General features: G+C 42.1%; 2 protein-coding genes across 6 annotated transcripts in view; one reads left to right on the forward strand and one right to left on the reverse strand.

Annotated features, from left to right (window-relative positions):
- Positions 1-3,145, reverse strand: part of LOC110070722 (uncharacterized) — a 37,703-nt gene extending 34,558 nt beyond the window's left edge. The window contains exons 1-2 of one of the 2 annotated variants that reach the window (XM_072991679.2): positions 2,845-3,145; positions 1,322-1,378 (exon numbers count right to left, since the gene is read on the reverse strand). In XM_072991679.2, the coding sequence (XP_072847780.2) occupies positions 1,322-1,378; positions 2,845-3,009 (222 nt within the window). In that variant the 5' untranslated portion in view covers positions 3,010-3,145. Of the gene's footprint in view, positions 1-435; positions 963-1,321; positions 1,379-2,844 lie in introns of those variants that run through there. The other variant, XM_072991680.2, reaches the window with a different exon arrangement.
- A 111-nt stretch (positions 3,146-3,256) lies between these two features.
- CHD1L (chromodomain helicase DNA binding protein 1 like) overlaps positions 3,257-12,387 on the forward strand; it is a 45,981-nt gene continuing 36,850 nt past the window's right edge. The window contains exons 1-4 of one of the 4 annotated variants that reach the window (XM_072991675.2): positions 3,257-3,702; positions 10,178-10,290; positions 10,403-10,506; positions 11,753-11,867. In XM_072991675.2, coding sequence (XP_072847776.2) covers positions 10,267-10,290; positions 10,403-10,506; positions 11,753-11,867 — 243 coding nt within the window. In that variant the 5' untranslated portion in view covers positions 3,257-3,702; positions 10,178-10,266. Of the gene's footprint in view, positions 3,703-4,551; positions 4,711-10,177; positions 10,291-10,402; positions 10,507-11,752; positions 11,868-12,387 lie in introns of those variants that run through there. The other 3 variants (XM_020815098.3, XM_078386708.1, XM_078386707.1) reach the window with 3 other exon arrangements.

Raw genomic sequence — 12,387 nt, forward strand, 5'->3', positions numbered from 1 at the left:
GGCAATCCAGAGATAAACAATTCTGTAGCATTCAACTTTTGCTACAGCCTGAATTAGTAATTACATGGGTAGGCAGCTTTCACTGCAGAATTCAGGCAACCACGACTCTCATAAGAGCTTCCCAGGTGGTTTTCAGCAGTCTCACAGACACACTGTTTTGTAAACAGACAGGTAACATAAAAGCTCTACTAAAAGGAAGTAACTAGCCAATCATCCGGACCAAAGATGTCCATGACTTTTTAAAAAAACAAGTATATTTAATTTCCCATTAAACTTGTTTAGATTACCATCCACTGTAATGTAAATTTGCTAAACATGTAGGTATTGTTTTTAAATTCATCTTTTCTTCCAAAAATCAGAAGAGCTCTCTCAGGCACACTCACCAGCCTCTCTCCAAACAATTTGCTGGGAATGGAGGCTAGCGAGAAACCCTACCTTGAATATGACGGAACTGCATGAAATGGATGTGGAAGGCAATGCCTGATGCTCTTCATAAATCTCACATCAATTACAAAAGCAGCAGCCCTGCTGCTACCCAAGCTGACAGTGTCAGTGCGAGGACGGATGCCATCCTTGTTCCTCTCTGGTACATCGTCTCTTTCGGAGAAAAGTGCTTTCTTCGCTATCTTTAAAATTCCAAAACCAAAGGGCTGTAATTCCAAATCCAAATGTTGTGGCTAGTTCATATCCCTAATCACATCCTAAACTTAGATCATATGACCTAAATCAGCTTGTACTAATTCCTTTTTCAATATTTTTTCAATGTTAATATAAACTATTCTGACTAGCAAAAATAGATGTTGATTATTAACTGCTCATTCTGTTGCCTTCAAGGACATTTTTGCTGGACTGCTCGCCCTGGTGGAGAAGATCTTCAGTTAATCTACTACTAAACTGGATTATCCACTGTTCTACCTCAGAGGCAGTTTCACATGATCTTAACGCAACAGCTGGTACAATGTGGGGTGGGTGAGCCTGCTTGTTTGCTTGTTCAAAAATTAGAATGGGAAGTGAAAGAGATTCTTCTTCAGCTAGCCACTTCTTTCACTTTCTAATCCAAAATAAGAAATGTTGCTTTTGCTGATTTGAGCAGTTTCGAAAAGAGAAACTCCTGCATTGTAATTGCCTAAAAATGAAAGTATACCCTGACCCTCTGTAATTACAGCTTTATTCAGCGCTTGTAGAAGGTGTGATGACCTGATTATCCAATGGAATACATGCTTCACATTCTCACTCACAAAATAAAACTATACACCATAGAAACACAGTAATATGCTTCTAAAAATACAATTTAAACAGAGTGGACAAGCTAAATACTTACAGTGTTGGCCAAATGTACAACAAGCCGCAGAAGGAAGCCAGAGAGTCTGGGGACCCACTGAAGATAAAGAAAGAAAACAAACAGAAGAGTTTATGATTGGGCGTATTAAAACATAGTGTGACATGTAGTATCAAAATGGCAACAGTCCATGCAAGAACATTTCAGCTACCACACTGCCACTAACTTGGGGAAAGGGGATAGGCATTCTCCTTCAAGAGCAAAAGTCAAAAGGAGACTCCATCACAAAACTGCTGAGCTGATGTTTTACCAGAAACCCTTACCTCTTCAAAAGAGAGATTTCTCTCCCACCAGAAGTGGCAAAAGTGAAGTGGATTCTTTTTACTTCTAGGCACCTGTTAACCAAACAACCGGTGGGTTTCTAAGCTGGCCTACAAAGCACTCATGAGAAGGCAGTTCAACAACACCCATTGGTCAAACCTCTGAGCCTCTCTATTGCAAGAGCACATAGGGGTGCCCTAGAAAAAGCAACCGGGGGGGGGGGGGGCTCAGTCTCTGGCTTAGCACCTTCCATTGCAGCAACTGTCCAGGACAGCATGTGATAGGGTCAGGGGACACCAGGAGCACAGTGACTCCTTAGGGTTACTGTAGTGGTTTACAACTTTTCTGTAAACTGCTAATCCTAAGAGTGACTATTTGATCAAATTTGATGAACAGGAATCAACACTGTTGAATTTACAATGAGATCTTTGTCCACTCAATTCTGGCCCTCCCAACTGCACAATGCATGGCCAAGTGACACAATGCCATACTTGTCTTTTAGGTTAGGGATGAGCAACCTGTTGCTCCTCCTGATGTGATCGGACCACAACTGCCAGTATCCTTTGCTGAGAGGGCTGGTGGGTGTTTACAGTCCAGATGTTGCCCATCTGGGTTCAAAAGCCACGGAGCTCGAGCCCAGGGCTCTTTTCTGTTTTTAACCCTTAGTCCTTCCTTTGAGCACCATCTTTAGACCAAAGAAGTCCAGAACAAAACAAGCAGCAAAATCCACCAGCCGGGGAGCAGTTTAAAAGGAGCTGGAGCAGGTTGTATTTTGCATTCATTTGCTTGGGGCGGTAAGAGACACCCTTCACCATTCTCAGTCCCCAGTGGCTCTGTCTCAAACCAAATGGATACAACTTTGCAGAAGGATGGCAAAAAAAATTGACAGGGTAAACACACACACGTCCCAAGAGCAGTCTTGCAAGAGAGACAGCTCGTTTGTGTGTCTCCCCGCCCAGCTCCCTAAGGCTGCTTAGAAGGTGCGCACCTGTCTAGCTGCACCTGTCGGGTCACCAGACACCCGAATTGTGCCCCACACCACACGCGCTTTGGGGTGAGCGGCCCCAAACCAGCCGAGGGGCAGCCCCCTTCTTGAAGCAAGCAAGGAGGCGGAGAAAGGCGGCTTCAGCCTCTCTCTTCCCCCCCCCCCCCACGCTCGCCCCACACAAGCCGCCACGTCGCCCGAGGCGGCCGCGGTTTACGGTTCTCGGGCTCCCGCTCAGCCTTCAGCGCGGGCTCCTCACCCCGTCGGCCGGCGGCCTTCCCGTCCCTTCGGCCCGCCCGGCCTCTCGGCGACAGAAGACGGTGCGCGAAGCCCCCGTGACGCGCCTCACGAAGCCGAGGTAGAAAAGGACGGCGGGCACCGCGGCGGACGCCACCGCCGCCACCAGCCAGCCGGTCTCCTTCATGGCCCCTGGAGAGGTCGGCCCAGTTGCCCAGCCAGAAGCCCCGTCCGCCGGTGCCTCTCCCTCCCGTTAAAGCTCGCCGAGGGGCCTCCGCCGCGGAAAGCGAAAGGGCGCCAAAGGCCTTGGTGTGAGTCGGGAGGCTTTCGTTGCCGCCGAGACTAATCTCCTCCGAGCATTTTTGAGGGACCGGCGGCGCCCGCAGGGCTGCTTTTGCTCTCGCTGTCCAGCTGCGCTCCTGTGGCCGGCGGTGTGGTTTTTGTTTTGCTTTTTCGTTGGCTGCGCCAGAAGCCCTTCCCCGCTTTCGATCGAAAATGGGTTTGGATGGAGCTGGAGAGGAACGGTTCCTTTCCTATCACGAGATACTCCGGTTCCTTTCTGTTTGTTTGTTTTTTTCCTAAGGCAGGCGTGGCTGATGCCTCTTCTTGCAGAGATCGCCTACGACTGGCCTCTCTCTGGGTTAAGGGATGGGCCATCAGTTCCAAACTGCTAACGGAGAAAGGAGCTTGAAATCAAAGTGCCTACTGCAGCTACAGTATTTCCATCCAAGAAGGCCCCTCTACACCGTCAGCCATGTGAATTTGGGACATAAGTTTGGAACTACCCACAAGAAGTTGGTGTACAGCCTTGAAAAGGATGGTTTGTCATCGAAAGTTCGCCGTTTGCATTTTGTTTAATATTCTTAATAGTCGATTAAAGGTATCATTGGCTCCTGCAACTGTATCGTTTTCATGACCCTGGGGCCTTTTCCTGATTTTTCCTCGAACTGTTCGAATTACTTTTAAGATTGCACACACTTAATGCTGTATTACTGTATGTGGGAGCGTAGCAGGAAAAAACAAAAGAAAGCATTGTGGTATCTGAAATACTACTTAAGATATTTTAGTGTGAGCTTTTGTGCACCTTCTTAACCCACTTTCATAAGAAGCTCTACAAAAGCTTATATTAAAATATAATCTTTAAGGTGCCACACTTTTTTTCCCTGCTATGCTCAGTCAGACTAACGGGGCAACCTCTTCTAATAGTGTGGAAGAGGATAGTTCTATATCTGGCTTGTGGTTAGGGATGATAAAGCGACAACAAAGTCGAGGGAGGAGAATGTGTTTTGCCCCCCTCCCCAGACCAGCAGCTTGTAGCATTCAGTGAGATTTGACAAACAAGGTTTTTAAATTACTTTTAACTGTTGTAACTATAGGAGTAACTAACTACACAGGAGCCATTTAATTGTAAGCTTAACCACGGAGAGTCCCTAAAGAAGTATAAAATGGAGTAATATCTCGGTCACTCTTGCAGTTAAGAAACAGCTAAACCAGTCATTAATTTTCCGACGCAGGGATTACACGCCCTGGCTTCCCGCTTCAGCGCACAGGCAGCAGCAACACAGGCGCAATATTGGAATCCACGCGCTGCTCCTTTCAAAGGCCCGCGCGCGGCGATACGGCCAGGGGGAAGACGCCGTCTCGAAGCCACGCCCTGCTAGCAGGGTTGGCCAATCACGAAGCACTGGCCTTTCCCTCCCGCTAAGGAGCGCGAGTCCCCCCCCATAAACGCTACTTCCGGTAGCGGGTTCGCGCGAGGAGAGCGCGTGACCTTCCGGGCGGCGGGTCTCGATGTCCCGCTTCTTCCAGAGCGTTTCTAGGCGGCCCGTAGCAGAGGAGGAAGGAGCAAGGGTGGAAGAGGAGCAGTTAAGCCAATGGGGGCTCCGCGGTACGTGAGGCTGGGCTTCGCCGTTTCAGAGCAAGAAGTTCCCCAAATAAGCAATTTGGGGCAGGGTGCCCTGAAATACAAAAAAGGGCCGAAAAATGTAGTGCCTCCTTAGTTATTTTCTCCCTTCGCCAGGACTTGGGCAGCAGAAATAGTGTCAGGAATAATCAGATTTTTAAAAAAGCTATATGCTTAAACTGGTTTTGTTACGTGCCTTGTCGTTAAGAATCCTGTTCAAGTCTTGCACTCAAGTCAATCTGGAGAGCATATTCTACCTGCCCCTTCCTATTTTCAGCTTTTCTTACTATCATTTTTCCCAGTGGTTCTAGTCTTCTCACTATGTGCCCGAAGTGTAATAGCCTCCTCACTTGAGTCATTTTTGCTTCTAGAGAGAGATCGGTCCTAATTTGATCTGGGATCCTCTTGTTTGTCTTTCTGGGAGCCTGAGGTGTCCACAAAATTCTCTTCCTACACCTTTATTTGCTGGCCTTCTGCACATTTGGAATTAATTTGATTTTTCCTTTGAGCTTTCTCCACTGGCCAGCATTCACACCTATGCATAATAATCAGAAATATCATAGTAGGAACTATCTTGGTTTTTATTAACCTGTTGTGTATTATTTTTTGTGGGTCTGTTTGCTTACTGTTGAATCTTGCAAAGAGACTTTCACAGAAAGGATCTCTTTTTATTTGCATTTATATAACAGAGAACATGAGCAATTGTAACAACCAAAATGCATTTGTGCATGGAAGACCTTTTCAACAGCACCAGTACAGGAATTGCTTGTAGAATTTGCAAAGTTCCAATGTCCCTTTGATTTCAAAGTTAGACAAAATCCAAGATACAGTACCTTCCTCAGTTGAGTCTTCAAAACACAGGAGAATCTTCAAATCCCTAAAGTAAAGTATAAATATAATGCCATATAATTCATGAATTTACTATATAGATTCACCCCTCCAACAAAAAAGAGTGGTCGACCCGACCAGATGGGCGGGATATAAATCAAATAAATAAATAAATAAAAATAAAAACTTAATTCTACTGTAACCAAGTTGGAAGGGTATCAGCAGCCAAGAGGCAACAGCAGCTCTGACCTCTTCAGTTCTCCTGCTCTTTCTGATTCAAAAATCTGTTACAGCCCTGCTCTTTCTGAGTCCTACCCCTTTAGGCTGAACCGGTATATCATCGGGTGACATCTAGAGATGGGCACAAACCCATCAGATGTTGTGCCATTTGGCGCCCCTCTCCTCTGGTGGGTGTCCACTTGGAGGCAGCACTCTGGCTTTCCTGCCCCGCCTCCTCTGGTCACACCCTCTGAGTGGGTGCCCACCAGATGTAGTGGGGTCCTGAATGGCAAACCGCCTGTTGGCTGAACTGGTACAAACTGCTGATCCTGCAGTTTGTGCCTGTCTCTAGCTACATCTGCTCTTAAAGAACTCTTTCCCCATCAAATCTCGGCTACAGTTCCAGTTTGGATTGAACTACTCAAAATATTTAACAATTTTGATTTCTTTATTGTCAGCGTTGGAGATATATCATTATCCCGTAGTCATGACTTAACCCTCCTTAATGTCCCTCTGTAATCCTGCTTTTGTACTGTACTTCTCTAACATTCCTCAGTAGTCCTTCTAAGTTCTGCCAGTAATATGGTGTGAAATGCATATCTTACAAATGTTTGTTCCACTAATTTTCACTATTCCCTCCTCTGAATCTAATATATACAAGCATATAATGCATAATCCAGTTTTCTGTATGATGTGTTCTGTATAGGGAGTGAACAGATGAGAAATACCTTTGCTTGACTCACTTGCTAGTGCAAAACCATAGTGTTTGTCCATGTCCTGTCCTTATAGCAACTTCTTTTCCAGAGTATAGATTATGCATCAGGACAAGTAATGTGCAGCAAACCTATTTCTTTCAGAACAATCCATACCTTTGCATCATCTACACCACTGGTTCTTAACCTTTGCTACTCAGATGTTTTTGGACTGCAACTCCCAGAAGCCTTCACCATCAGTTCTGCTGGCTGGGGTTTCTGGGAGTTGCAGTTCAAAAACACCTGAGTAACAAAGGTTAAGAACCACTGATCTACACAATTAAAGGCTTTACAGTACTATAATCTAAAAAGTATGGACTGATTTTCTTTGTAAATTCTTTGGTATATTCCAATAAGCAAAATAAAACTGCAGCATCATCTGTAGTACCTCTCTCTTTTCTGCATCCAGCTTGAATATTGGGCATTTCTTGCTGTATAAATGACAAAACTCTCTGTTGTAGACTCTTGGGCATCACTTTGTTTGCATGGGAAATTCAAATTGCAGTCTTCAGCATCTCCTTTCTTTGGGACTGGGTGTATTATTTCCAATCTGTGGGCTGTTGTTTCATTTTCCTTATTTGTTGGCCTATTCTTAGACTTTTGATAAAGTTTGTCTTGGTAGTTAGAAATATTTTTGTTGGTATCCCATGTACTTCCAATTGTTTTGAGAATGATTTTCCCTTTACTTTATACATCTGCAGGTTTTTCGTTACAGGATTCTGTCACCCCTACACCTCTTTTGTATAGGTCTTCAGCATATTATTTCCATTTTCTCTTTATTTTATTCTGATCAGGTAATATATTTCCTTGTTGACCATTTAGCATTTCAACTCTTGATTTAAATTTCCTTTTTATTGTTTGACTCCTATGGAAAGTCTAGTTTTATGTAATTTGGAATAACTAGTTTTTGTTCTTGTGAGGTAAAGGGAGCAGAGCATTGTTATGTATTTCTTCCATTTGTTAAACTATCATGAGAAGGGCTGGAATAAATAAATACCTTGCAGTGCATTCCTATTTATGTTTAGTCAAAAGTAAGTTCCATTGAGTTTAGTGTACAGAAGCATTGCAGCCTTTCTTACCTTTTGTGTTCCTTGAAGGCTGAGGAAGCCCAAGGTCTGGAGCTGAAGAAGGGTAGGATAATGGACGGAGAGTGGGCCTCTCACCCCCCACTGTAGCAGTCTGTGTGCTGTCTGACATCAAATTCTTTGTACTCCCACCAACACAGAGATTTGGTGGAAACACACCTTAGGAGAGATTCTGTTACAGTTTGTTGAAATCTTGTCAGTTGACAAATGAGAATGAACCCTATGAAATGATGGTGGAGCAAACACCAGTTCTAGTAAATAAAGCTGTTGTTAAAACCAAAGTCTCCTTTTTTGTGGGTCTGCAGTTTGGAGAAGTCCCTAATAAAAAAGGAGGATGGATTAAAATCAATGATTTTAAAAAAAAATTAAATTGGATTTTTTAAAAAGTTAAATAAATTTTATATTAATGAAATGCTTTTGCAGGAAAAATCTATCTAAAGATAGTTTTCTATTCAAGATACATTATAGGTAAAGGTTCCCCTTGACATTTAGTCCAGTCATGTCCGACTAGGGGGCAGTTCTCATCCCCATCTCCAAGCCATAGAGCCAGCATTTTGTCTGTAGACAGTTTCCGTGGCCACCTGGCAAGCGCGACTAGACATGAAACGCCGTTACCTTCCCACCAAGGTGGTACCTATTTATCTACTCGCATCTGCATGCTTTGAACTGCTAAGATAAATTATAGTTCAAAGGTTATTCGGCATGAAATAGAAATTAATTATTTAGCATGAAGCTATATATTCATGCAATATTTTCATTTTTTGTAAGCTAGTTCAATTAATTATGCACTTTTTTCACGGTAAAAATGGTATAAAATGAACAAAACAGGAACAAACCTTAATCTTGTTCTTCTGTAAATCTATGTACAAGCAATGAACACATAGATATTTAAGCAAATACAAGAATATGTATGCTATATAATGTTACTGTTTTAGTTAAATAATCAATTTAAGTAGTTCTTCAAATATGAGTGATTAACCTGTTAAATTAAACTCTGTTTTAATAATCTTAACAGTTTATTATTCAAAATATGAAATCTTCATCTGGTTGCAAATTCTAAAGATTATAACTACCAGCAAAAATGAGTAGTTACATTTAAAAATCATGATTCAAATCAAGTCTTACTGACTGGTGATTTAAATCATGATGTAAATAATAATTTAAATGGACTTGATTTAAATCAAACCCACATACATAAGTGGAACCCAGTCCTAAGTGTGTTAGGAACAAATTCCATCTGATCAGAATGTATTATTTTGGTAATACATTTTTTGAGTCTGTTTGCCATTATTGAGGCAAAGATTTTGTAATCCACATTAAGTATGGAAATTGGTATGTACGTATGACTGTGGTTGTAGTGCATCGTTACCTTCTTTGTAGATTAACATTATATATGCTCCCTGCCAAGATGGTGGGAGATCTTTTGTTCTACTTATTTGGTTCATTTATTTTTGTAGAGGTGTTATAAGTTCTTCCTCAAGCCTTTTGTACTAGATTGCTGTCAATCTATCTAGTCCTGGTGCTTTGTCCATTTTCAAATTTCTTACTGCCTGGGATATCTCTTGGATTCTTATCTTTTGATTTAAAATGTCTGTTTTCAATTTGGAATATTTATATTCTTCATATATTCTTATGTTCTGTCTTCTGGCAGCTTTTCTTTCTTACATAACTGTGTAATATAAGGAGATGAATTGTTCTTGAATTTCTTTCTCCGTACACTGGTGACTTGCTTACCGACGATAATCCGTTCCAAGAAAATCGCCGTTACGTGAGAACATCGTAAAACAAAATTTAAAACCCCATTGAAACGCATTGAAACCCATTCAATGCGTTCCAATGGGGTAAAAACTCACTGTCCAGCGAAGATCCTCCATACGGCGGCCATTTTCACTGCCTGTATAGCGAGGAATCCGTCCCTAAACACAGCGGGGAGCCATTTTAAGCACCCGGTGGCCATTTTGAAACCGCCAATCAGCTGTTAAAAAAACATCGTTTTGCGAAGTATCAGTTCCCGAAGCAGGAACCGATCATCGCAAAGTGAAAAAACCCTATTTAGACCATCGTTTTGCGATCGCAAAAAGATCGTCGTACAGCGATTTCGTCATAATGCAGGACAATCGTTAACCAAGGCACCACTGTATATGTAATCCCCTTTGCTGTCCTCATACCTGTTATCATTTTTTTCTCCACTTCCTTTCTTAAATGTTGTGCCAAAATTGACCATGTTCAAAATATTTCTGCTTAAGAAATGAGTTTCTTTTGCATTTTTTCAGTTTGTAAAAGATCCAGTTAAACTTTAAACTTCTTGATTTCTCTCATTATTTGTTTGTCACCACTTTTTATCTTGTCTTTCTAATAGGTTGATTTTATGTATTAACTTCCTTGTTTGTGGTGAAGATTTTTATACATTCTGTTGGTATTCTATCTACTGTTGATTGGTTTCTTTCAGATGTACTGTACAACTGTCTTTTTTAGGCAGGAAGATTAAGAAAACCTGGAACTTCCAGCCTTAACCTGTTATCCCTGTACAACCTTATGGATGGATATTGTTTTTTGTTCTTTATCTAGGCATTCGTCTGCGTCCTTATCAGATAGATGGTGTAAACTGGTTGGCCAACTGTTACACAACCTGGCATGGATGTATCCTAGGTGATGAAATGGGTCTTGGGAAGACTTGTCAGGTGCATCTTTATTTCATGTAGAAAACTTACTGGTATTTCATCATTGTAGATTAATATAGGATTACACTGCGGTTAATGACACCCAACCTATGTATTTTCCCATGTATTCCAGACTATTTCTCTGCTTGTTGTCTTAAGTGGGAAGCTTAATAAAAGGCCCTTTTTGGTCCTTTGCCCCCTCTCTGTGTTAAGCAACTGGAAGGAGGAACTTGAAAGGTAAACTTTGTTTATGAACTTCTTGAATGAAATGTACAAATGTTAAAATATGTTCACTTTTAAAGATGCAAAATATCAGTCATTGATTGATGGCTAACATTAAAAAGTCTTATAGCTGTAGACATTTCTAGTTATTAGGAGCCCTTTAATGAATCAGGTAGTGCTATTATTTTCTGTTTGTATTTTTTTTCTGTGCTGCATTATTGCTGTGATTAACATACAGTAGTGCCCCGCTAGACGCTTGCCCTGGTAGACAACGAAATCTCTTCACAATGATTTTTCCCATCTAAACAGTGTTTAGATGCGGAAAATCCGCTTGACGACAATCGGTTCCCTGCTTCGGGAACCGATTTTTTTGCTTTACGAAGATCAAAACAGCTGATCGTTGGGTTTCAAAATGGCCGCCCGCTGTTTCAAAATGGCTCCCCGCTGTGTTTCCTCGCTTTACAGGCACCGGAAAATGGCCGCCCTATGGAGGATCTTCGCTTCACGATGAGCTACTTCGCCCATTAGAACGCATTGAGTGGTTTTCAATGCATTTCAATGAGCTTTTTACTTTCACTTGACAACGATTTCATTCTACAGCGATTTTGCTGGAACGGATTGTCGTCGTCAAGCTGGGCACCACTGTATTCTCTTTAAATAAAACAATCTATCTCATGCGGTGGAATTGTAGTGCATACCAGCCATGTAGCAAAGAGGTTGCCTTTTGAGAAAGAGAGTTGTTAAAGAATTTGACAGTGCCCTAGGTAACTTGCTGTAGTCAAAATAAATGACACCATGCAACAACTGAGAAAAAGTAAAATAAATGCATCTTATCTGCATTGAGGGAAATGATGGAAAGACAGTGCACAGGGCTAGAAGAAGAAGAAGAAGGAGGATGTCATTGCCTTCGCAATTAGCTGTTAAGTGAATACTGGGTATTATTTTGGTATGAAAAAACAACAGCTTTCCATCCCAGAATATTTCTTTCTGAGGATCAGACAAGTATAATTGACCAACTCTAAATGCTGTTTGTTTCTTAACATTTCCAGACATTCTTTAATGTAGAGGGAAGGGTCACAGATTCAAGTACTGTACATACCCTGTATGCAGGAGGTTTCAGTGGAAATGATTTGCAATCAGCATAGATAGGCCCGGGTTATAGGAATGTGTGGTCTGTCTTAGTACAAGACAGTTCTACAGTTGTGACTAGAGCAGCGTGCCATCTGTCATACTCAGTGTCATTTTTTAAAAAATTAAACAGATTTTCTCCAAGGCTTTCCTTCGTGACATATTCAGGCGACAAGGAAAAGCGGGCAGAGCTACAACAGGATGTAAAATCAAATAATGAGTTCCATGTTCTGCTGACTACCTATGAGGTACTTGACATTGCGATAGTGAACATATAGAGTTGTTGCCCTGTCACTTAAGGTGTGATATCTGCTTTGTATCTGTTCCCTGCTTTACATTACAGTACTCTGTTCATTCCCAAGTCTGTGAATAAATATGGATTTTGGGAGTAACTCCTGTTAATAGCTTTGAACAGAAACATGTCCTTAGACAGGCATTCTCTGGGCTAGAACTGTGGGAAGGGGATTGTGGGAAGGAGCCCGTTGGCCTCACTTCCACTGTAACATCCTTGCCTATCTTTGCTGGCTCCCACACAGAGTCAAAGGTGGAATTTTATCGGGAACCCTTTCTCTGTTTGAATATGCTCTCTGTATGACTTAGAATAGTAAATGTGTAGGCATCAGTATTGTGGAGGGAGCCAGCGTAAGTAAAGGAGGATAATTGTTGCTGAGTCTCTCTCTCTCTCTCTCTCACACACACACACGCACACGCACACAGACAAAATGAAGAGAGGTGGTTCCTATGGGCTCAACCTCACTCTGTCCTTGA

The sequence above is a fragment of the Pogona vitticeps genome, chromosome 2, assembly GCF_051106095.1.
Source record: "Pogona vitticeps strain Pit_001003342236 chromosome 2, PviZW2.1, whole genome shotgun sequence".
NCBI lineage: Eukaryota > Metazoa > Chordata > Lepidosauria > Squamata > Agamidae > Pogona > Pogona vitticeps.